Source organism: Elephantulus edwardii, unplaced genomic scaffold (assembly GCF_000299155.1).
Source record: "Elephantulus edwardii isolate Elephantulus edwardi_28Jun2011 unplaced genomic scaffold, EleEdw1.0 scaffold00053, whole genome shotgun sequence".
Taxonomy (NCBI): domain Eukaryota; kingdom Metazoa; phylum Chordata; class Mammalia; order Macroscelidea; family Macroscelididae; genus Elephantulus; species Elephantulus edwardii.
This window is the reverse complement of record NW_006399803.1, coordinates 3,772,305-3,795,473: the sequence shown is the minus strand read 5'-3', so window position 1 is coordinate 3,795,473 and position 23,169 is coordinate 3,772,305. Positions and strand designations below refer to the sequence as shown.

The window sequence follows — 23,169 nt, the reverse complement described above, 5'->3', positions numbered from 1 at the left end:
AATACCTTACTACTTTTATGAAATGAATAATCAGTAGTATTTATAAATTAAAATACTTATGTTTGTGTTTGAGTTTTACATCAATTTAAAATATCAATATTTTTCCTTTCCGGTTTTTCTTTTTTTATCTGCAGAACTGAGTTTCTCTATTATCCCATTTTCTTTGGTTGTTAACTTGAATATGAGGATTTCTTCTAAAGTAGCTGTACTAGAGAAGAATTCTGTCATATTTTATATATCTGAAAATATCTCTATTTTGCCTTCATTTTTGAGGCTTAGTGATGATGGGCATAGAATTTTATATTGACAGTTTTTCTCTTTGATACTCAGAGAATTCCTTCTATTGTCTTCACGCCTCCATGTTGCCCCTGATGACAAGCCATCTATCTTACTGCTCTTATTTTTCTATCACTGCTATTAAGATTCTCTTTGATTTTCAGTAGTTTGATTGTTGTGTGTCTGTTTGCTTTTTTCTGTGTTATCCTGTTTAGAGTTCATTGACATTCGTGGATATGTAGGTTAATGGGTGGTTTTTTTTGGAAGTTGTTGTGTTTTTTTAAAAAAATTTCTTCAAATAGTTCTGTCCCATTTTCATTTTCTTAATTTTCTGATATTTCAGTTACATTATGCTGGATATTCTTCTGAAGTTTTAAAAATCTCCATTATTTCTCCCAGTCCCAACATGTATTTTCTGTTATGTTTCAGTTTGGATAATTTCTATTAACCTCTCTTCAGATTCATTGATTCTTTCCTTTGCTGTGTCAAACCTGTTTGAATCTTCCTTCAACATCATTCTTAAAGTTTTTATTTCAAGAATATCTGTTTGTCTTTTAAGAATAATTTCTGTCTGTTAAAATTCTGTATGAGTTTGTGTATGTTTACCTCTTTTTCATAGGATCCTTAATAATTTTAATTGTCTTAGGCTTCTGCCTGATTATTTCCTAGAATTTATCCTTTTTTAAATAATATTTTTATTTTTCACTGGTTTACTTACATTCATGCACATAGGTTTTTTTTAGACCAGATATTTCCTGTTTTCTTTACCCACTCCACCCACCAACTATCAAATTGGGAAACCCTATGATTAACTACCCTAACCCCCACCACCAATTCTCACCCCACTAGTCCCACTCTCTCTCTCCTTGGATCACATTCTACAATAATGGTCTTATACAATATTTGTCTTATCAGACTAAGTTAATTCACTTAGCATAATGCTCTCCAGTCCCTCCCAAGTTAGGTAGTGATAATAGAAAATCATTGTTCCTGCAGGCTGCATTGTATTCCATCATGTGAATGTACGTGTGGTTGGATATTTGGGCTTTTTCCATGTTCTTGCAATGGTGAATAATGCTGCTATGAACATTGGCATACAAGTCTCTGTGCTGATGAATAATGCTTCTGTGATAATTGGCGTACAAGTCTCCATTTGTGCATCATTTCTCATTTTCTTGGGGTGTATTCCAAGCAGTGGAATAGCTGGGTTGTATGGAATTTCTCTCTTCAGCTTTATGAGGATACTCCCAACTGCCTTCCAGAGTGGTTGCATCATTTTACAATCCCACCAACAGTGTATAAGAGTTTCTATCTCTTCACATCCCCTCCAACATTTATTACTTACTGTCTTGTTAAACTTTGCCACTGCTACTGGAGTAAGATGGTATCTCATTGTCATTTTGATTTGCACCTCTTTTATTGCCAGTGGTTTTGAACATTTCTTCATGTGTCTGTTTGCCATCTGAATATCTTCCTCTGTGAAAAATCTTGCCATATCTTTTGCCAATTTTGTACTTGTGTTATCAGTCTTTTTCTTGTAGAGGCCCTGTAGGATTCTGTAAACATTTGAGATGAGACCCTTGTCTGAAATGGTATTGCCAAATGTTCCCCCACCCCTCCCAGTCAGTTGGTTTTCTTATCACTCTGTTGGAAAAAGGCTTTGATGCACAGAGGGATTTAATCTTTAGAAAGTTCCATTCATCAATTTTCAACCTCTTTAATTGTGCATTTCTGGCTGTACTTAGTAGTGTTTTTATATAACAGATTAGGCTATCTAGGCTTGAAACCAGTTTTGTCTCTGATGAGTTTTATGGTTTTGGGCTTACTTCCAGGTCTCTGATCCACCTTGAGGTGATTTTTGTGTTTGGTGTGAGATGTGGTTCCTGTTTCAGCTTTCTGCAGGTAGCAATTCAAGTTATGCCAGAACCATTTGTTGAAGAGGTTGTTATTTCCTTATTTGATAGATTTTATGTTCTCAGTTCTGTTCCATTGGTCTGTGTGCCTGTCATTGTGTCAGTCCATGCTGTTTTGGTTACTATTGCTATGTAGTAGGCTTTGAGGTCAAGGAATGCTATGCTTCCTACTTCATTTTTGTTTTTCTTAAGTGCTTTGCTTATTCAGGGTCTCTTTCCTTTTCAAATAAACTTGACAATTTCCTTTTCGATCTCCTTGAAAAATGAATTTGGTATCTGTATTGGGATTGCTTTGAACAAGTAATTGGTTTTTGATAGGATTGTAATTTTCACAATTTTGAGTATTCCTGTCCATGTACAGGGTGCATTTTTCTATTTCTTTATGTCTTTTATAGTGTCTTGCAGAAATGATCTGTAGTTTTCGTTGTACAGGTCTTTTGTGTCTCTAGTTAGGTTCACGACCAAGTATCTCAATTTGTGGTTGGCTGTTGCAATTGGTATTGCTTTCTTGGTTTCTTTCTCCAAGTTCTCATTTTTATTGTGGAGGAATCACACTGATTTTTGGATATTGATCTTATATCCTGCCACTGTACTAAGTTGGTTTGCTAGCTCTAACAGTTTTTCTGTTAAGTCCTTGGGATTTTCTGCGTACACTATCATATCATCTGCATATGTTGTTGTTGTTATGTGCTGTTGAGTCACTTGCGACTCATAGCGACCCTATGTACAACATCCCTAAACTCTGTTCTGTCCTGTGCCAATCGCACCATCTCCGATACACCCATCCCGATTACCCCAGTCACCGAATCAATCCACCTCCCAGAGGGCCTTCCCCTCCTGCGCTGTCCCTCCACCCTTCCAAGCATGATGTCCTCTCCAAGGACTGGTCCCTCCTTACAACATGTCCACAGTATGTTAGACGGAGCCTCAGAATCCTTGCCTCCAGGGAGCCTCCCCATTTAACCCTTTCCAGGATGAACCTGTTTGTTTTCTTGGCAGTCCATGGTACGCTCAATACTCTTCTCCAGCACCACAGCTCAAAGGCATCAATTCTCCTTCGTCTCCTTAGTCATTGTTCAACTCTCTGATGCATAATAAGTGATAGCAAAGACCATGGCCTGTATCAGATGCACCTTAGTCTCCAAAGAGACACCATTGCTTTTCAGTACTTTGGAGAGGTCCCTAACAGCAGACTTTCCCATCACAATACGTCTTCTAATTTCCTGGCTGCTGGTGCCGAGAGTGTTGACTGTGGAGCCAAGAAAATGGAAGCTGTGAACAATCTCAATCTCTTCACCATCCATCCTGATGCTGCCATTTGGCCCAGTGGTGAGAATCTTTGTCTTCTTGACATTGAACCCCAATCCATATTGGAGGCTGCAGTCTTTGACCCTCTGCAGCAAGCACTTCAGGTCTTCCTCAGTTTCAGCAAGCAGGGTTGTATCATCTGCATATTGCAGATTATTGATGAATCTTCCACCAATCTTGACCCCACATTTCTCCTCATAGAGCCTAGCCTCCTGGATAATCTGTTCTGCATACAGGTTGAAAAGGTATGGAGACAGGACACATCCCTGGCATACGCCCTTCTCAATTTTGAACCATGCAGTGCATGTAGCAATAGTTTAACCCTCTCTTTGCTGATCTTGATGCTTTTTATTTCCTTCTGTTGTTGTATTGCCCTAGCAAGCTCTTCTAACGCAATATTGAATAGAAGTCATGACACTGGGCATCCTTGTTTAGTCCCTGTTTGCAAGGAAAATGATTTTATTCTTTATCTATTACAAATTATATTGGCTTTTGGTTTTGCATCTATACTTTTCACTATATTGAGGAAATTCTATACTGTTCCAATTTTGCTGAATGTCTTAATCATGAAGGGGTGTTTGATTTTGTCAAATGTGTTTTGTACATCACTTGATAAAATCATATGGTTCTTGTTATTTACTTTGTTAATATGATGCATTACATTGATAGTTTTTCTTATGTTGAACCATCCTTGAACAGCCCTTATGAATCCCACTTGGTCATGATAAATTATTTTTTTTTATGTGCTTTTGAATTCCATTGGCTAGGATTTTGTTAAGGATTTTTGTATCTATATTCATGAGAGATATTGGTCTGTAGTTTTCTTTCTTGGTACTATTTTTGTCTGATTTTGGTATTAAGGTTATGCTTGCATCATAGAATGACTCAGGGAGTGTTCTTTCTTCTCTGTTTTTTGACGTACTTAAGTATATCTTCTCTGAATGTTTGGTAGAATTCAGCTGTGAAAGCATCTGGTCCATGAATTTTATTATAGGGAAGTCTTTTTATGACCTGTTCAGTTTCTTTTTTGTGATGGGTCTGTTCAAGAGTTCTACATATGTCCTTGACAATCTGAGTAGGGCATGAGTTTCAAGTAAGTTGTCCATTTCCTTTATGTTTTTTAATTTATCAGAGTATGACTTTTCATAGTATTCTGATATCTATTTAATTTCATCCGGTTTTGTCATGATGCCACCTTTATCATTTCTTAATTACTTGTGTTTTTTCTTTTTTCCCCCTTTTGTTAAGTTTGTCAGTGGCTTGTCACTTTTATTGACCCTTTGGAAAAACTACTTCTTGGTCTTCTTGATGGTTTCAGTTGTTTTTCTGTTTTCTATCTCATTGATTTCAGCTCTTGTCCGTATAATTTGCCTTTTTTTTTTTTTAGAGGCTATACGATTAGATTGTTGTTCTTTTTCTGTTTGATGAAGGTGTTTAATTAGAGAATTGATTTTTCTTCTTTCTTCCATTTGTATGTGTTTGCCTATTAGTAGGAACTGTCCCTTGAAGACTACCTTAGCTGCAGTCCTAGAGGTTTGGGTATGTTGTATTTTCATTTTCATTTATTTCAAGAAACTTTTTATTCCATTCTTTATTTCTTTTATAACCCAGTCATGTTTCTAATAGCGATTTTATTAAGTTTCCATATGGGTGATTTTGTATGCTTTGCGCTCCTGTGGTTAATTTCTAGTTTTATGGCATTATGGTCGTCTGAGAAGATACTTTGTATTATTTAAACGTTTTTTAATTTGTTGAGGCTTGCTTTGTGTTCTAATGTCTGATCAGTTCTGGAGAATGTACCATATGCTCTTGAGAAAAAAGTGAGTTGAGGCTTAGTTGGGTGCAGTATCATGAACACATCCACAAGGTCAAGTTGACTGTATAGTTTAGGTCTTCTGCATCTTTTTCAATTTCTTTTGAGTTGACCTATCCTTTGATGATAATGGTGTGTTGTCTCCTACCACTAGTGTGGTGCTGTCTGTTTCGTTTTTTAACTCTTGTTAATCATTGTTTTATGTATTTTGCAGGTCTGTCATTTGATGTATAAGTAGTGACCAAGGTTATGTCTTCTTGATCTATTGTACTTTTAATTAGAATGTAATGCCCTTCCTTATCTTTTATGATGGTTTTCATTCTGAAGTCTACTTTACCAGTAGACTTCACTCCTCCTTTTTTGTCATTGTCATTTGCTTGGCATATTTTTTTCACAGCCTTTGATTTTGAGTCTGTTCTTTCTCTTTTTTTTTTCTGGACTCTTTTAGGCAACATATTGAGAGCTTTGATTTTTTTATCTGTTCTGCTTTTCTCCTTTTGATTGGTGCATTTAGTCTATTCACATTGTGTGATGATTGTCAGGCCAAGTTTTACTGTTGCTGTTTTGCTGTATTTCTTTTTCTGTTGTTTCTGGTGACTATGGTCCATCCACTTTCCTTTGTCATCTCTATGTGAAAGACTTCATTTAAAATTTCTTGTAGTTTTGGTCTTGTTTTCACAAATTCCTTAAGTTCCTTTTCTGCAAAAGATCTGATTTCTCCTTCGTATTTGATGGAGAGCTTTGCTGGTTAGAGGATCCTTGGGTGGCAGTTGTTTTTGTTTTCACCTTTTTGTATATACCATCAATGGCTTTCTACCTCACATTGTTTCTGCTGAGAAATCAGAACTTAATCTAATTGTTTTCTCTTTATAGGTGACGCTTTGTTTTTCTTGTGCTGCTTTTAGAATTCTATCTTTTTCATTTGGAAAATTTAATTATGATATATCATGATGTTTTTCTTTTTTTGGTCTAATCTATTTGGCATTCACTATGTTTCTTGAATGTGAATTTCCTCGTTCTTCAGCATACCAGGGAAGTTTTCTGCTAGTACGTCTTACACCATTTTCTCAGTGATTTCCCTGTCATTTCCTGAAATTCCAGTCACACATATGTTATTCTTTTTGATGTCATCTCACACGATTCTGTTTTGTTCATCTTCTTTTGGTCTCGTCTCTGATTTTTCTTCTAGTATATTTCTAGTGAGGCTCTTGTCTTCCAGCTCACTGGCTCTGTTCCCATCTCTTCATTTCTGCTTTTTTATCCTGCCAGTGTGTAGGACACTTCTACATTTTGGTCTTAAATTTCTGGTTTGCATTTCCATGCTTTTTTGTTATTTCTAGTACTATGTTGGCTGTACCCTTTCTGTCTTGTGATGGTTTTTTAAGTGCTTGTTCCTCGTTACCTACACTATCAATTCTTCCTTCCATTTTTTGCATTTTCTGTTATAGATGTTCAAGTTGCTCCTCATCAGTACATTCTCCCCACCCCCCTCCCCTTCCTGGATTGCTGTCTCTGGGGTATTTGCTCTCTTAATGACTTTAATTGTTTCTTCCATCATTACTGTTAAAATATCTGCACATCAACATATTTCTTCTGATTCTCTATATCTGGGGTATTCATTGGGTCTACTTTTTTTTTTTTTTTTTTAGTTTTTCTTTTTTTTTTTAGGAGGAGGGTTATTTTGCTTTTTCTTGATGACTAAGGCAGACTGCTACTTTCTTCACATTATGTGAGTCTTTTCTAGTAGATGATAGGTTGTTGTAACTTTATAATGTATGGCAAATTTTGTGAGCGACCTGTATGTTGGTGCTGCCCTCTTGGGAACAACAGTCCACCTGGAGCAGGATGACTATTGCCATCCAGAAACTGTGCCTCCACCAGGCTTCTTTTACTTCAGGAGAATGAAAGTAAGGTCCCCGAACAAGCGGGTCTCGAGAGAAGAGCAGATCTCACAAAGGGAGTGGGTCTCACAAAAGGCATTTCTATTTTTATAATAGGTGATGTTTTCTTGCTTCCTTGTATGCTTTATAACTTTTGGTTAAATGCCAAATATAATTGTGCATAAAATAGTGGAGACTAAAGCAAACAGTATTCATAAAGAACATGGTTATTCTGTAGCTGCTGAAGGGTAGGCCTCAGTGAATTTAGTTTGTCATTGAGTTGGGACTAGGCTTTATTTTTACTTCAGTTAGATCCTATTTATTATAAGTCTCATATCATTTGAGGATAGTATAGAAATCTTTGAAGGGTTATTTCCATTTTTCTGCCTGGCCCTCACCTTTAAATATTCATTGCTTGTTTGTGTCTTAGGGACCTTGTTCAGATCTTTTGGCCTGTGCCATATACTGGATACCACTGCGCAGAAGATAGCAGGCACTGGCTGGGGGTTTAGCACGAGTACCTCGGAGGTGATCTTTCTCAGAAATGTCATCCCGCTCCCTACTATCTTGTGTGCACTCGCCAAAGTTGTATGGAGAGGAGTTGGATAGTGGAGTAGGTGCATACATGTTCTTTGGCTGGGGCTCCTTGGAATTCTAAGCCATCACATGCCTGCAGTCTATCTTTAACATTTTCAAATTGCCCTGTTTGTTTCATTTTTGATGGCTTCTTTTTTGTTCGGCTGCTATACCAAAGTTATGAGAGAGTTAAATGTGTTTCTTCAAGAGAGGGGCTTGTGATTTCTGGATATTAGTTCATCAGGACTTTGTATTTTCAGCTTTTAGTACATTTGTTGTTGTTTTTTAAAAAAACTATATTCTCATTATAAACATGAGAATAAAGTTATCATTTTGTGTGTTCTTAGCAGAAGCAACAGTTCTCTAGTAATTTTTTAAACAACTCTTACTGGAACAGGTAATCCCACTTCTGATTATGCGACTACTTGTTTTTTCTATTGAAAAGCATATTTTTGGTGGATTGAGTAAACACATTCTTTTTTAAAAAATATTTTATTAATTTTAATGAATATTTACAGAGATTTTGGATTTCCATTCATTCATTGTTGTGCTTTGCTCCCTGGCCACCCCCCTCCCCAGTTTGCTTTTCTCTTTGAAAAGTAAAAGAAAAATTCATTGGTATACCCCCCTGAGTATACTCTACTATGCAACCTTCATTCTGGACTCTTGAACAAACAAAATCTTATAAAGTCTTCACCATTAGTAAGATCAGATAACTTACTTAAATCATCTCTGAAAAAGATGTCATTTATAAATTTTTTTTTTTATTTGAGAGCAACACTTATGAGACAGCAAGTGTTACTGCTATAAATCTGTATATAACCTTTTAAAGCCCTTTGTTTGACTTTGGGATGTACTCCTTTCTCCAAATAAAATTTTGTCCAGTCTTAAGATGTCCAGCTTTCTTATGCATTGCAGGTAATTGCAAAGACTATGGCCTGGGCCAGGAGCTGGACAATGACTGTACAGAAAGGAACACTGTGGTTTCACTTCCTCAGAGATATATTTGTTTGTTCTTTGACAGATCATGGATTTTTAGTAGTCTTCTAGCACCACAACTCAAAGGCATAGATTCTTCTTCTGTCATTTTTATTCATTACCTAATTTTCAAATGCGTAGGGAATAATTGAAGGATCGTTCCTTGAATTAGGTGCACCTTAGTCTTTAAACTGATATTGTTGCTCCTTAGCACCATGGAGAGATCCTTGACAGCAGATTTTCTCATTGCAACCTGTCTTATGATTTGTTGATTGCAGCTACTACCATGGATGTTGATTATGGATCTAAGATAGATGAAACCATTGACCACTTCAGTATTTTCTCCACTTACAGTGACATTGCCTGTTGGCCCAATGGGAAGGAGTTTTTTTTTTCTTGACATTGAGGTGTTGGTCTTCTGCAGCAAGTGCAACTCTTTTTGCTTTCAGCAAAGCAAGGTTGTGTCATCTGCATAAAGCAGATTGTGGATGAGTCTTTGTTTGGTCCTGATGCCACATTCTTCTTCATAAAGTCTAGCTTCTCAAAAGAGTATTATTGTTGTTGTGTACCATCAAGTTGGAGCCAACTCATAATGAATCTTCCATTGGGCTTCCTATGAAAGAAAATAAGTAGAAGGTAAAATGTAGAATACAGAAAATAGCTTCCTTGATGTCTTATCATGCTTAGGGATAAGATACTGCCTGATGTGTAAAAGTATGTGTGGTCTTCTTTCTTTCTTTTTTTAAAACTGAATAAATGAGAAGTGTATGAAATGCTGATTGGAGAAAAAGAATTTGTTGAGCATAAGCATTCCTTTCTCCATATTTTAGTTCCTACTATTATGCTTTACAGACAATTCTTATAGTCCTTGTTGTTGTTATCATCATTGTGCTGTTGAGTTGGAACTGACTGATAGCTGACCCTTCAGCAAATTTTCAGAGACAGTAAACTGCATGGGAACATATTTCTCCTACAGAGCAGATGGTGGATTTAATCCATATTTCTTTGGGATTGGAACGCAGCTTCTTAGTACCAGGCCACCAGTGCTCTCTAATTACAGCCTTAAGTAAACAAATAACAAACTCTTTTAGCCTAGGGGGTAAGGAGTTGTGCTGTTAACCCAAGGGCAGCCAGTTTGAATCTATCAGTTGCTCTGTGGAATAAAGATGAATGATGTTCTCTTGTGCAATTTACAGACTCTGAAAACCTGTTGGAGTGTTAGCTATGAGTTGGTTTGACTTGACAACGCATAAGAACAACAACAAGTAAACAAATACTGTCATGGGAAGTTCATTTTTTAACCTGGGTTCTTTAACCTGGGTCATGAAGCTTATACTGTTGCCATTATATTTACTAAGAATAATCTTTTGTTTGGAAGCAGGAGTGGCATCCACTTCCTAAACAGCATGTGTTGAAACTCCTGAACTTTGGGAAATGACAATAGTAATAGAAAGGCTTCTGGTCTGTTGTTCATAAGGACTCTTTTCTTCATGAGTGACTCAATGGCAATCAACAACAACAGCAACAATCTCTTATGATAGAGGTAAATTCGTCAGAATTGAACTCAGTGTGTGATATGTAGTGGGTACTCAAAAGTTAGTTTGGTTGAAATGAATTGGTAGCTGTGTAATAGAATGACTACATCCTTGACTGAACCAGTGTGGTGAATTGCAGCTATATTGGCTACAAGAACAACAACAAGAAAATCAAATCTGAATTTTCCCCATTCCTGTTCCAATTCTAGCTTCAATGGACTCAGTAATGTTGTTAGCTAAGCTTCTCTATGAGATGAATATTAGAACTGTTTCTTGAGAAAGTAGGGAAAGTGTGGTTACATTGTGAGCATTGTAATTAATAATATAGAACAAAACGTGCATAAATAGTTAAATGAAAAATGAATCTAACTTTGTAAACTTTCACTCAAAAATTTTTAAAATGAATTTGAAAATCTCAGAAAAAGAAAAAAGAATATAATTGTTCTTTCTTTATGTAAATATGACTAATCTAGCACATTGTTGTTGTTGTTGTTATGTGTCGTCGAGTCGCCTGCGACTCATAGCGACCCTATGTACAACTATTATGATAATCTAGCACATAGTTGTAAAAATTTCTGTATTTGGCCAAACTCGTATTCACCATGCTGCCCTTTAAATTTTATTAATAACACGTATCTCTTCCCAAACTACAGCATGTTTACAGTGTAGTTTAACAAAGACATGCTATTAAAACTGTACTTCGAAATGTATCCAATTCCCTTGATGCCTCAATTTTGCCTAGTAATTTTCTCATAATTGATTATTACAGAAGCAATGGAGAAAGACACTCCAGATGAGATGGGGTGACACACTAACTGGGGTAGTGAGGATAGGTATATTCTAGACAGTGAGACTGACTCAGGATAGAGCAGGGTTCAGAGCTTTTGTGCTATGAGTCGTAGTCCACACAATGACACACAACAGCAATGAGGTTGCTGATATTTTTTGTTTGTTTGTTTTTATACTCTGCGGGATTTTTATACTGATGTAATATGACAGGCATAACAGTTGTTGTTTTTACTCCTTTGGCACTTATAATTCTAATTTATAACTATAGCATTACAAGAGAATATAAGAATCACATTCAAGGTCACTTTTGTGGGTTTTTAAAAAAGTTTTTATATCTGTAATTGTGTTGACTTTCATTGAGGCTCTACTAGTTTTCAATTCTGTATTATACATATGTCTTTTATTCTTGGAGCAATAGCTCTCTTCCCCCCCCCCCAAAAAAAAAGTATGTTATAGGCTGTGGTGTTAAAGATTTATTGTTCAAAATTACATTTCCAGCAATTGACTTTGACTTTGGACAGATGAGAATATGCATATAGGTTATATTAGCTTATTCACAAAGAGATTGGTTAGCCTCGTTGTTTAATTGAGGAAGTCCAGCAGCATAATTTGAGAATCTCACTACCAGCAGAGAAGAAGCGGGCATACAGTGTGCACTCTTTGCAGCTAGAGATTCTTGTGCCAGCCAGATACACAAGAGAGCAGAAGCAACTGAAGCAGAGAACCAGAGACCTGGCAGGAGATGGAGTTGACCTTGGGACTGCTGCCCTGTGGAACCAGAGCTGAGCCTTTTGCCCAAGTTTTTGGTTGGTTTTTGTTTGTTTGTTTGTTTGTTTGTTTAGGACTTGGAGAAAGGGTCATAATTGGTAGGACTAAAGTCTTTGTAACACTTGCCTAAAGCCAAGAGGCTGAAGGCTGTGGTGCTTGTGAGCACATTTTGCAAGCTGTCCTTGTATCTTCCACCAACTTTAGCTTTTTTACTTCCCAGATTTTGTGGTCTGTGAACTATCACAATGGATTTTAAACCCTGTAGAACAGTAAAGTTAGTGTTGGGATGAGTACAAAGGGGTGTGGGGGTGCCAGGAATATGTCTGACCTTGTAGGAATTGGTTTTGTGTGGTGGACATTGTTGATAGGAAGAGTTCCCTTTGTGGAGTTTGTAAAGGTCGGGTATGAACATCCCCATTGAGAGGCAAGTTTTGATTATTTCTCAAGTCTATTCATTTTTACTGTGGTCTGTTCATTTTCACTGTGCTGTGTCATATTTCTAGTCTTTTAACATTATACGTCTAGCTCCTGCCGCTCTTTTCCCTTTTCACCCAGAAAACAGAATGATCATGTACAGTGCTGCACTGATAATGTTAATTCCTTACTACAAACTTTCAGTGGCACTGAGAATAAACGAAATCCTTAGAATGACCAGTGAGAACTTGTGTGACCAGGCAGCTTCCTCCTGTCTATACATTTTCCACTTGGCTTGTGGGCCCAGTGGTGAGAGACAGATTCCAGTTCTCTGAAATGTATTCTTTTTGTTCCCGTGAGCCTTCTCTGCCTATAATACTAACCCATCTTTATACCCTCACCTGAAATCTTCCTTCGCTAGAGAACCCCATCTCCTAGGTCATATTTTCCTGTTCCATACTTGTATCACACTTTGAAATGTAGAAGTTGCTCACTGACACTGGTGGCTGGATTAGCCCCCAAACAAATCTTTTTTATCACAGTGATTGAACATATTGGAAGAATATTGAATTTTTGGACGTGCATCTTCTGATTATTACTATTCTCGTTGCTCCCTTTCCCTCGCATAGCTGGCTTCACTTATTTACAGCTCGCTATCTTACTTCTTTAATTGTAACTGATATATTATTTGTAACCTGTTCAGCTTTGGGCTTTTCTGCTAGATTCTAAGTTCTCTGTGGGCTATGTGTATTTCCCAGCTCAGTGCTTGGCACAAGGTAGTTATACAATTAGTATTTATTGACTTGTAAAAACTTCCAGCTTAGCAGACAAACACTCAGGGCTTATTGAATTAAGTATTTTTAAACCCTGATTTTTTCCTCCCGTGGTGGAAGTTGACATTTTTGCCCTTGTATTTTATTTTCTTTGCCAGTTTTGCCATTCTTGGACTAGAAAAGCTGTCAGTGTTTCATAATGTGTTTAGTAATATCTTCCTTTATGTTTTATACTTCTGTGCTTTAAATGCATATTGTTTGTTATTGTTAGTTGTGAGGCGGCGCTGAGTTGGATTTGACTCATCTCCACGCCATGTGACAGAACTGCCGGTAGCTTTCCTGGGCCATGTTCTGTATGTACACGAGCTGGCTGCCACATCATTCTCCCGTAGAGTGGCTGAGGAGTTTGAACCACTAACCTTTTAATTACCATCTGAGCTGTTACCCACTGCATCCTAAGGACTCCTCAGTTACCCATTAAATGTTTAATATAATTTGAAAGAAGTACCTCGATACTTCTTCCTTACAAGAATGGAGCATTCCTGCAGACCTGAGACCCTCATGTGTAAATATTGTGCTATCACTTAGCTACTGTAAAGTGCCATCTGAAGTTTTCTCTCACAATTTTATTTAATTCCCCTGAGCTCAGTGTGGGTTACTAAGAATAAGGGCCAAAATCTTCATGTCCCAGGCAAGGAACTTTATAAAACAGCTTGGTTGTCTGGGCACCTTGCCTTGTTTCTTGCTCCAAAAGGATGCCGGGAGCAGTAGAGCGAGAGGAAGTGGAACCTTCATTCTCAGTGCTGCGTGCCAGGGTGAGGGGAACGCCAGGGAGAACGTGAGAACATTTCCAGCGGGCACTAGAGAGTCATTCTGTTGTTGAGGAGTGGGCTGAAGAAAATGGTTATGCATAAGAGCCTATCAGATGCATTTTGTCTTAGAGTTACTTTTGCTGTGAACTTTAAGCAAGCAGTTTATTCTTTTATGCTTTATAACCATCATGTGGGGAGAAAGCAGAATGCCTGTGGGAGTGAGTGTTGGGAGGACTGTTTGCTTATTCATATTTGGCACAGTGCTTTTGGAGATTCAAAGTATTTTATAAGACTTGTAGTGATTAGTGAATTACAGTCAATTCTTACAGCTTGCCTTAGTTGGAAAAAAAAATTTATCCAATAGTCAAAAAGGGCGTGAAGTGCTATTATAGGAATGATGACTTTCAAAAGTATATTCAGGATTAAAAGGAATTTAATATTTGGTTTCCATTTCAGCCATCTATTTTTGTTTCTAGTTTTCTTTTTTTTTTTTAGCATCTACATTGCTTTTTAATTCCTTACGAGGAAAAAACCCCAAAATTATTTTCTCATACTTTTGATCAAACTTTAAAATTCTTTCACTTGAGAACCTTTTCATAGTTAATAAAGAATTATTGTGACTTTTCTACCTTGTATTCTCTCCTAGTATTAAGATTTCTAAGGCAAAAATCCCCAAATTTATCAATAAACTAAGCTGAGAAATACCAACATTTGGTCCTCAGGATTGAAAATGACAGAAAACGAAGACAATAGGAAGGAGACACACCAGATTGTTGACAGTGTTGTCTTCTTAAAAATGTGATGGAGGAAATAACTTTCCATTTTTTTTACTCTGTACATTTCTGGATAACAATAAACAAACATACATTTCTTTATAAACAAAAATTTTGTCACCACAATAAAACCTTATGTGGTAGAGAAGGAAATTTTGTTTCTAGTGGCCGAGGTAACTTGGTCTATTATTGTCGTTTTGCAGCCCTGGTGTTTCCTTGACGATGCAAGCATTTTCAGAAGAGGAAAGGAAGCAATGGATGGAGGCACTAGGTGGAAAAGAAGCTGTAAGAATCTGTGGTTGAATTTTTATTTTAAATCTTTGAAAGTTTGTTGGTGTGTATATTCTGCTTGTTTGTATGTATAGTTTATATACACACATACATACACAAACACATACGCTTATACAGATGAAGCTCTGGTGTCCTAGCATTAAGAAACTGTGCTACAGTCCCAAAGGTACAAGATTTAAATCCACTAGCTCTGCAGGAGAAGGATGGACATCCACCTCCTTGCGATTTACTGCGTCTACACCTGCTAGAAGGTCAGCTATGAGTTGGTTCTGATTTGTTGGCATACTTCAAATATATATAAATATATCTTATACTATACACACTGTGACACTGATGTATCAAATGCAATAATGGTTACCCATGGTGGACAGTGTTTGGTGGAGCTTCCCGATTAAAACAAGTTTGGAAGTAGGAGTGTCATCCACTTCCGAAATGGCTTGCCTCCAGAAGCTCTATGAATGTGGAGAAGCAACCAGAGTTAAACAAGTGTTCAGGTCTTTCATTCATAAGGTCACTATGAGTCGTCTATGACTCGACGGCACTTAACAACAATAACAACGACAACATAGAGAGAGCTCTATTGGCCTAGTGGACAGAAAGTTATGCTACCAAGCCCAAGGTGGGTGATTTTAATCTGCGGCCCTCAGGCCTGGTTTAAATTGGTTTTGGTCAAACATTCTTCTAAGTGGTATAGCCCTGGTCTGTGCACTGCTGTACAGAGGGAACTCGTGGTTGCTGTGATGCTGAACACTGTGACACTGATGTGCCAAATGCAATAATGGTTATGGTGGACAGTGTTTGGTGGAGCTTCCCAATTAAAATAAGCTTGGAAGCAGGAGTGGCATCCACTTCTGAAATGGCTTGCTTCCAGAAATTCTATGAACCTGGAGAAACAACCAAAGTTATACAAGTGTTCAGGTCTTTCGTTCATTGGGTCACTATGAGTCATCTACAACTCGATGACATTTAACAACAACAACAATAATACTATACTTCTTTCTTTAACTGGTATTTTAATTCATTGGTAGCATTCAGTATTCAGGAACTTATCTAAGATTGGTGTATCATTAATTTTATTTTTTATTTTCTCTTGACTATAACACTCTGATTTCTTTGTTCAAGGAAGCTATCTAAATTCTCAGTTTCTTCTTTCCAACCCAACAGTATTTTGGGTGATAAATGCAAAAGATGCTTGTAATACGTTTTGACCTTTTTGGAGATAAATCAGTAAATATGAGGTGATAAAGGCAATGGTATAGATGGCGGCTAAAATTACTTTGCTTGATTTAACAATTTGTAGTTTAGTTTAATGGTGGCCTATGGTATGCCAAATTATGTCACAAATGGGTCTCTGTATTCAGGTTGGTTCTAAGAATAAGTTAAAGGCAAATGATAAAGATGCAAAAGAGTAGAAATGCAGTCTGTTTACCAATTCATTCAAACATTAATTTTGGTCAGACAGTGAGAGTACAGGAAATGGTGCTCAAGTAGGCTGGGCAACAATGCATGTTGCCAGTTCGATTTGATACTTAAAAAAATTAAAATTATATTTTTTTATTATATATAAAGGAATGTGTCATCCTTAGAGAAAACAATTAATAATAAGATCTATATTTGATATTTGATTCACATTTAACCTTTTTAGTTTTATTGAAATTTATTCTTAATTTGCCTTTGCATTTTTTACCTGCGAGTCAAAACTACTTTGAGTCTTAATGGTTCTGGGATCCAAATTGGGTTATACTAATCCTCTGTTGGATCACCAGCTAAGATGTCTCTCTCTTTAGAGAATTAAGAAGTGCTTTGGAAAATGAATTTGCATAGAAAAATTAGAATATGACCATATATTGGAAAGGAAATAGGATTTGCTCAGGTGATATACAGACAAAATAAAATCTTCAGAAGGAAAATATTTTACTATACATTTATGTGAGGGCACTTAAGGTTGTTGTATCTTTTGCCTTTTAAATTTTAGGTCTGTATTAGAGTTGTTACTATGGTATCTCAGATTTAGTTTCTTAAGTTATGGCCAGGGGTCATCTCTATTTAAATAAAAAAACCATTGCCATCTAGTTGAGTCTCACTCATAACATCCCTCCATCACCTTTACAGAGCTTCAAATATTTCAAGGAAGAGACTGCCCACCTTCCCCCCACAGATCAGCTGATGGGTTTGAACAACTGGTCTTTCAGTTAATAACCAGACACTGTAGAAATACTGGAGAAAAGGAACTTTACCTTATCCATTAGAATGCAACAATTTCTTTGTCAGTGCACCACGGATTAGTAAAACCAAAGAACTATTGGAAAACCAGGGACAGTGTATCATTTTGCTTACCTTCCTTACCTCAGTAGAGATGAGGAAATAAGTAGATTTAGAGATGTTCCCCCTCTTTTTTTTTTAAAATCTTACCATCTGAGAGAAGGATAGCATGTCATTCACCAGCATCAAGTTTATGAATATCTATTTTTTGCCTGTTCCTAGGTGTGGCCACTTGAATAGTTTTTATTGATTTGTTGGCAAAAGTATTAACTTTTCCTATTCTCTCCTTTTCCAGCTCTTCCATAATTTTAATAGAGCTCTCCCAAGACCGGAAGGAAGTAAGTTTAATTTATAAAGTGACTGTCTTCTTCTATATTTTTTAAAATAAGAAGAAAAAAAAGTAAAAAAAAACAAAAAACAAAAACAAAACACCAAACCAACCCCAAACCAAAAGAAACTCCTTACTCTTGGCTCAATATTGATAGCCAGTTGTTGCTGCCTGTATCACGTCTCATACTCTTGACAATTATTTGTTGGGAATTCGTTAAGATTTTCCTGTATTACTGCAATTCTTATTGAACTTTCTAATCTGTAAATCATTATTGGTCAATGCTTTTCCTGCTGTTCACTTTGATATTTATTTGTAAAGCCCTAAATGATCATTTATGAATTTCACGTATACTGCCTTTAACTTCCTGTCTTAAGTGGAGAGACTCCTGTGACTCTTTTATTAGCCTTTCCTTTAATATCCTTGTTGTCTTTGAGTATGAACCATACACATGATATGTCATTGCATTTGAAGATAAGACCAACAAATTATAGCCGATGTATTAAAATATTCCAAGAGAAGCCCTTCACTTTGTGGACATTAAATCAGATACATTATATTCATGAAAGGAAACATTATGTGTATTAAAGGACCATAAAGTACCACCTACTTTTGTACTCATGATTTATACTGAGATAAAGTAGAAATGTGATCTGATTTGCTAGATTCTGTACAGATTTAATTTTGATGTCTTGGGGGAAATGAAGGTTAAATTTAGCAAATGTCTACAGTTTGAAAACATAGAACACCTTTCATAATGGTTGTAATGTGCGTATCACTTGCCCAGTGGTTGAAAAAGACATTTTTTCTTGGCTGGCCCTGGAGGTTGATAGGGTACCTGAAGAGAAGGGGAATCATCAAAGCATCTTTCTGCTTCCACTGTCACTTTCTCTTCTCTTCATTCCTCCCCCCTTTCCATCTTGTCCTTTTCTCACCTTTATTTCCTTACAGAGAAATTAAAACATTCATTTCTGGGGGTGGGGGGGGGACCCACACAGGCTTGCTAAGCACATGGAAACGTTTGGATTTTATAAAGTTTTGTGGATAGTAGATCTTTGAACAGTAAACTATGGCTCAATTTGAGATTTTCCTCAAGCTTAACATTATGGAAAACCTGTGGTGTTTATATTCATGGATTGTTCGTGTTATCCCTTCTGAGAGCCAAAGAACTATTATTACTGATCTCAAGTTGTACAGAGAAGAGAAACCAAAGATATTGTGCTTCTGATTGAATTTTTGAAACATCACTTGTCTTTTATTAGGATATGCAAATGTGCCAGATTAATCACAGGCAAGCATCTATATTAGAAAAAGTACAGAATTATATTTTCAAAATAGTCTGTTTGGCTATATGAATCATCTGTTTTAAATTCATTATTAAAACAATAAAATATTATTTTGAAAAGTCTAGAACATAGGAAAATTTTAACTCAAGTTCATGGCCAAAGAAATAGATTTTAAAAGCCTATTTTTTTTAAAGCCCATTTTAAAAAAACAAAATTTCTAGGTTTTAAGAAAACATGGTTTGTATTTTTTATCAGAATTTCAAGTAATTTAAAAACCTTCATTTTTGTTTGTATCATTTTTTTAACCAGGTTGCTGGTGACAAAATGTGTCTTGGTTATTTCTAGGAAGCATCCATTAAAAGATTTATATCACTTTCTTTTTTACTGTTTAAATCTATTTATTGTTTTAAAATACAAATTTAATTAGAAATTATAGGTAACAGATATTCTGATATATCAGCAAATTCCCTTAGTCTAAATATAGGAAATTTCCATTTTTATCACTTCAACAGGGAATCCTTAGACTTTAGCTTCTTCTATTTTATTGAAATATATAATTAATGTTATACAAGCTTTGTAGACAATAATATTGTGCCCCAGTAAAGAAGACAAATATGAGTAATTAATTGTGCTTTTAACACATCCCTTTGTATTGCTTTTAGGTGCACAGTTGGATAAAATGGGATTCACAATTCTCAGAAAATGCATCAACGCTGTTGAAACACGAGGTAACCTGATTGTCTCAAGTCATTTTATTTATGAAACACAATATAGGTAGGTAAAATTAGAAAAACTTTTCAAACTCTACTCATGGTTTACGTGTTGCAGAATGAAAGACATGAAAGAACACATTGTATTTAGCTCAAGTCTAGTTGATTTCCTGTGAGGCCTTCTCTATATGGAAGCTGAAGGTCACTGCTGAAATAGGGATCAATAGAAGAATCAGCAGTTTTGGAAAAAGAAATATTCTTAACTTTTTTCAAGCACTAGAACAGAGCAAGGAAACATGGCATGGTTCAAAATCAAGAAAGGAGTGTGTGAAGGATACTTCTTGTCTCCAAATATTTTCAGTCTATATGTGGAACAGATAAATGTGATTTTGGGATTGGAGGAAGATTCATTAACAGCCTGCATTATGCAGATGATACAGCCTTTCTTGATGAAACTGAGGAGAACCTGAAGCATTTGCTGCAGAGGGTCAAAGACTGTAGTCTGCACTGTGGATTGAAACTCAATATCAAGAAAACAAATTCTCACCACTGGGCCAACTGGCAGCATCTTGATTGATGGAGAAGAGATTGAGATTGTTAATAATTTCAGTTTGCTTAGTTCCACAATCAAGGCTTTTGGCACCAGCAGTCAGGAAATCAAAAGATAAATTGCATTATTAAAATCTGCTGTCAGAGACCTCTCCAGAGTGCTAAAGGGAAACAATGTCTGTCTAGAGACTGAGGTGCGCCCATTCCAGGCCATGTTCTTCACAGTTATGTGTTACACCTCAGAGACCTGAACAATAAGCAAAAAGGACCGAAGAAGAATTGATGCCTTGGTGTTGTGGTGCTGGAGAATAGTATTGAACATACTATGGACTGCCAAGAAAACTAACAGGTCTGACCTGGAAAGAGTAAAGCCAAGCTGTTCCTTGGAGGCAAGGATTTTGAGGCATATTCCCACATACTCTGGACATGTTTCCAGGAGGTACTAGTTCTTGGAGAAAGGCATCATACCTAGAAGTGTGGAGGGACAGCACAGGAGGGGAAAACCCAGGATAAGGTGGATTGACACAATAACTGGGGTAATGAGGGTAAATGTGTCAGAGACAGAAAGATTAGCCCAGGATAGAGCAAGGTTCAGAGCTATTGTGTATAGATAGATAGGGTTGCTATGAATAATGGTCACCTTGATGGCACATAATAACAACAACAACAACAACAGCAAGTTAGTCTGGATCTTCCATTGTCTTTTGAACTTCTATTTAAAACAGAAGAAAACAAAACCAAACCCAGTTTTCTTAGTGTATAAATTACAGACAATAAATTTACTGATTTTTGGTGTAGAAATTAATGAGTTTTGACAAATGTGTACAGTTGTGTAGCTGTACCACAGCATGGAAGACCTCATTCACCAGTGGCTTTGTGGCCCTGTGCAGTTAACCTCCTCTTTCCATAGTAATCTCTGGTCTGTATTTTTAACACTTCAGATAAAGTAGTTTATTGACTTACTTAGCTTAAATAACACTTTTGAGGTTTATCGTGTTGGACTTATCCTTAGGTGACCCTCCTCCTCTCCACTTCAAGCTTTATTTCATGTGAAATGTGGCAACTATTTATCAGAATTTTAGAAATTAATATTGAGCACAATCAGGGAGATGCTTCTAAATAGTGTGCAGGCCCAAAATAATCTATCAAGTATTAGAATCTGTGAATTAAAGTTTACAGCACATGAAATCCATTTTTCAGTGAGCTCAGACAAGGAACATTTGTTTATACCTCTAAATTATCTTCACATTCATAAATGAAACTTGAGAAAAATATTGTATTTCATGACCAACAAAGAAATAATATTTTCAAACAATTAATGTGTTTGCAATACTTAGGTCTTATAGATAGTCCTTGACTTAAGACATATTTCAGGTATTCTTTTTTTAAAATAAAATATAATTATTTTCTTTTTAAAAAATTATTTCTTGCCTCCTTCTTTTTTATTATTTCTTCTCCAGCATTTGTTTCTTCCTCAAAATCCATTGAGTCCTGATCCATCAGTTGCTCTATGATCTATGAGCTGTATGCGTCAGCCACCGCATTCTTACCATATGGATTTTTCCTCCAATCTCTTTCATCATTTTATCCTAATCAGAGACTTGGAATTTGTTCATATAACTAAGCCATTTCCCCCATATCTTATACATTTCCAGTGACTTCCTCCCAAGAGGATGTACTGATAACAACACCCATAGAGTGTATTCTCATTCATAGCAACCTTGCATGAGGTTTCCAAAACAGTAAATCTTCAAAGACAGAAACAACCCATCTTTCTCCCAAGGATAGTCTGGTGAATTCAAGTCTCTGACCTTTCAGTGAGCAGCACAGCAAGTTATGTTTAGATCAGCAATTAATTGGACACTTAAAGGGCTGTATGAACATCACAAAGAAAACCATATTTCCATAAATGATTATCTCCCAAGGTTTAGGAACCAGGACTCCAATACATATTTTTTTTGGACACAATTAAATTAATAATATATGGATATAATATGATTTGTTTATTGTTAATAAATATTTGAATAATTTCTATTTTAAAAATCTGAAGAAAACCAATCCTTTTTCTTGACCAAAAGCAACACAGCTTTTTCTTTGTAATACTTGAGGAAACTAGGGCCTTTGTACTTTGCAACCAACACCAGACTCTTTGGAAGAGCTCATTTGTGGACATTATCACACACAGTGTTCCTGGAGGTTGAACTCTTTGCTTAAAGACTTGATGAAGTATGGAGAAATTAAATATAGGGATGTTTTCATTGTATTGTATGTCCTAATCCTTCTGCTCAAAGTGCCCTAAGTAGCGAAGTGTGTAACATCAGACTGAAAATTGAAAGGTTGGCCTTTTGAGTCCACCAGACGTCTATGCTGGAGAAAGATGGGCAGGCCCAGCTCATAAAGATTTACAGCACCAGGAAGCACTGGAAAGTTGTTCTGAGTTGGGCTTGACTCCTTGGCAGCGAACTTAATTTTGGTTTTAGCCCTACTAAATGGATGACTTAATGGGATGAAGCACAGCATTCAAATTTTTTCTGTCAAAACAAAGTCTTTGTTATAAAGCCAAGACTGCCACCTGTGAAATTAGAATGCTGGATAACAGATGAATAAGAGCCGTTTTATGATTTGAGGATTTGCCCATTAATAATAAAAGCCCAAGCCACAGCAAGTCTTTTCACCCACACTCTCTTAACAGTGGCAATTCAGGCCGACAGATTTCCATTCATTTCAAACTGCACTGAAACTGAGCTGACAAACTTCTTCATTTTTCTAGTACTTCAAGAATTTTTGTAATATAGGGGAAAAAAATACTGTAATTTTTATGTCTCTCACTTCAATATTCATGTTTCTTTTTTTTTTCTGAGCTTTTTAAGTTGGAGGCCTTAATGGTATCATTTGCATGACTATTATTCTAATAAATTCTTTGCCCAAAGGACATACTTTATGCATACTTCCTTCTTTCCCACCAGATAAAATTCTGTCTACAAAGTTTTCTGGTGGTTATGTGTAGTTTAGTGGAGTGTAATGTGTATTAAATAGAATGACTGTGCTAGACTTTGCATATGTTCTATGTAACAGAAGAATGAGTCTATATTAATTTAGATTTTCCTATTTAAAAACAAAAGGCAGACCTTTCTT

The 23,169-nt window shown here is 36.3% G+C and overlaps 1 protein-coding gene across 1 annotated transcript in view; it reads left to right on the top strand.

The window, feature by feature from the left end:
* The window catches only part of ARHGAP10 (Rho GTPase activating protein 10), a 446,487-nt gene that overhangs the window by 200,889 nt on the left and 222,429 nt on the right, over nucleotides 1–23,169 (top strand). The window contains exons 11-13 of the mRNA XM_006886993.1: nucleotides 14,812–14,893; nucleotides 17,457–17,499; nucleotides 19,438–19,503. Of these exons, the coding sequence (XP_006887055.1) occupies nucleotides 14,812–14,893; nucleotides 17,457–17,499; nucleotides 19,438–19,503 (191 nt within the window). The remainder of the gene's footprint in view (nucleotides 1–14,811; nucleotides 14,894–17,456; nucleotides 17,500–19,437; nucleotides 19,504–23,169) is intronic.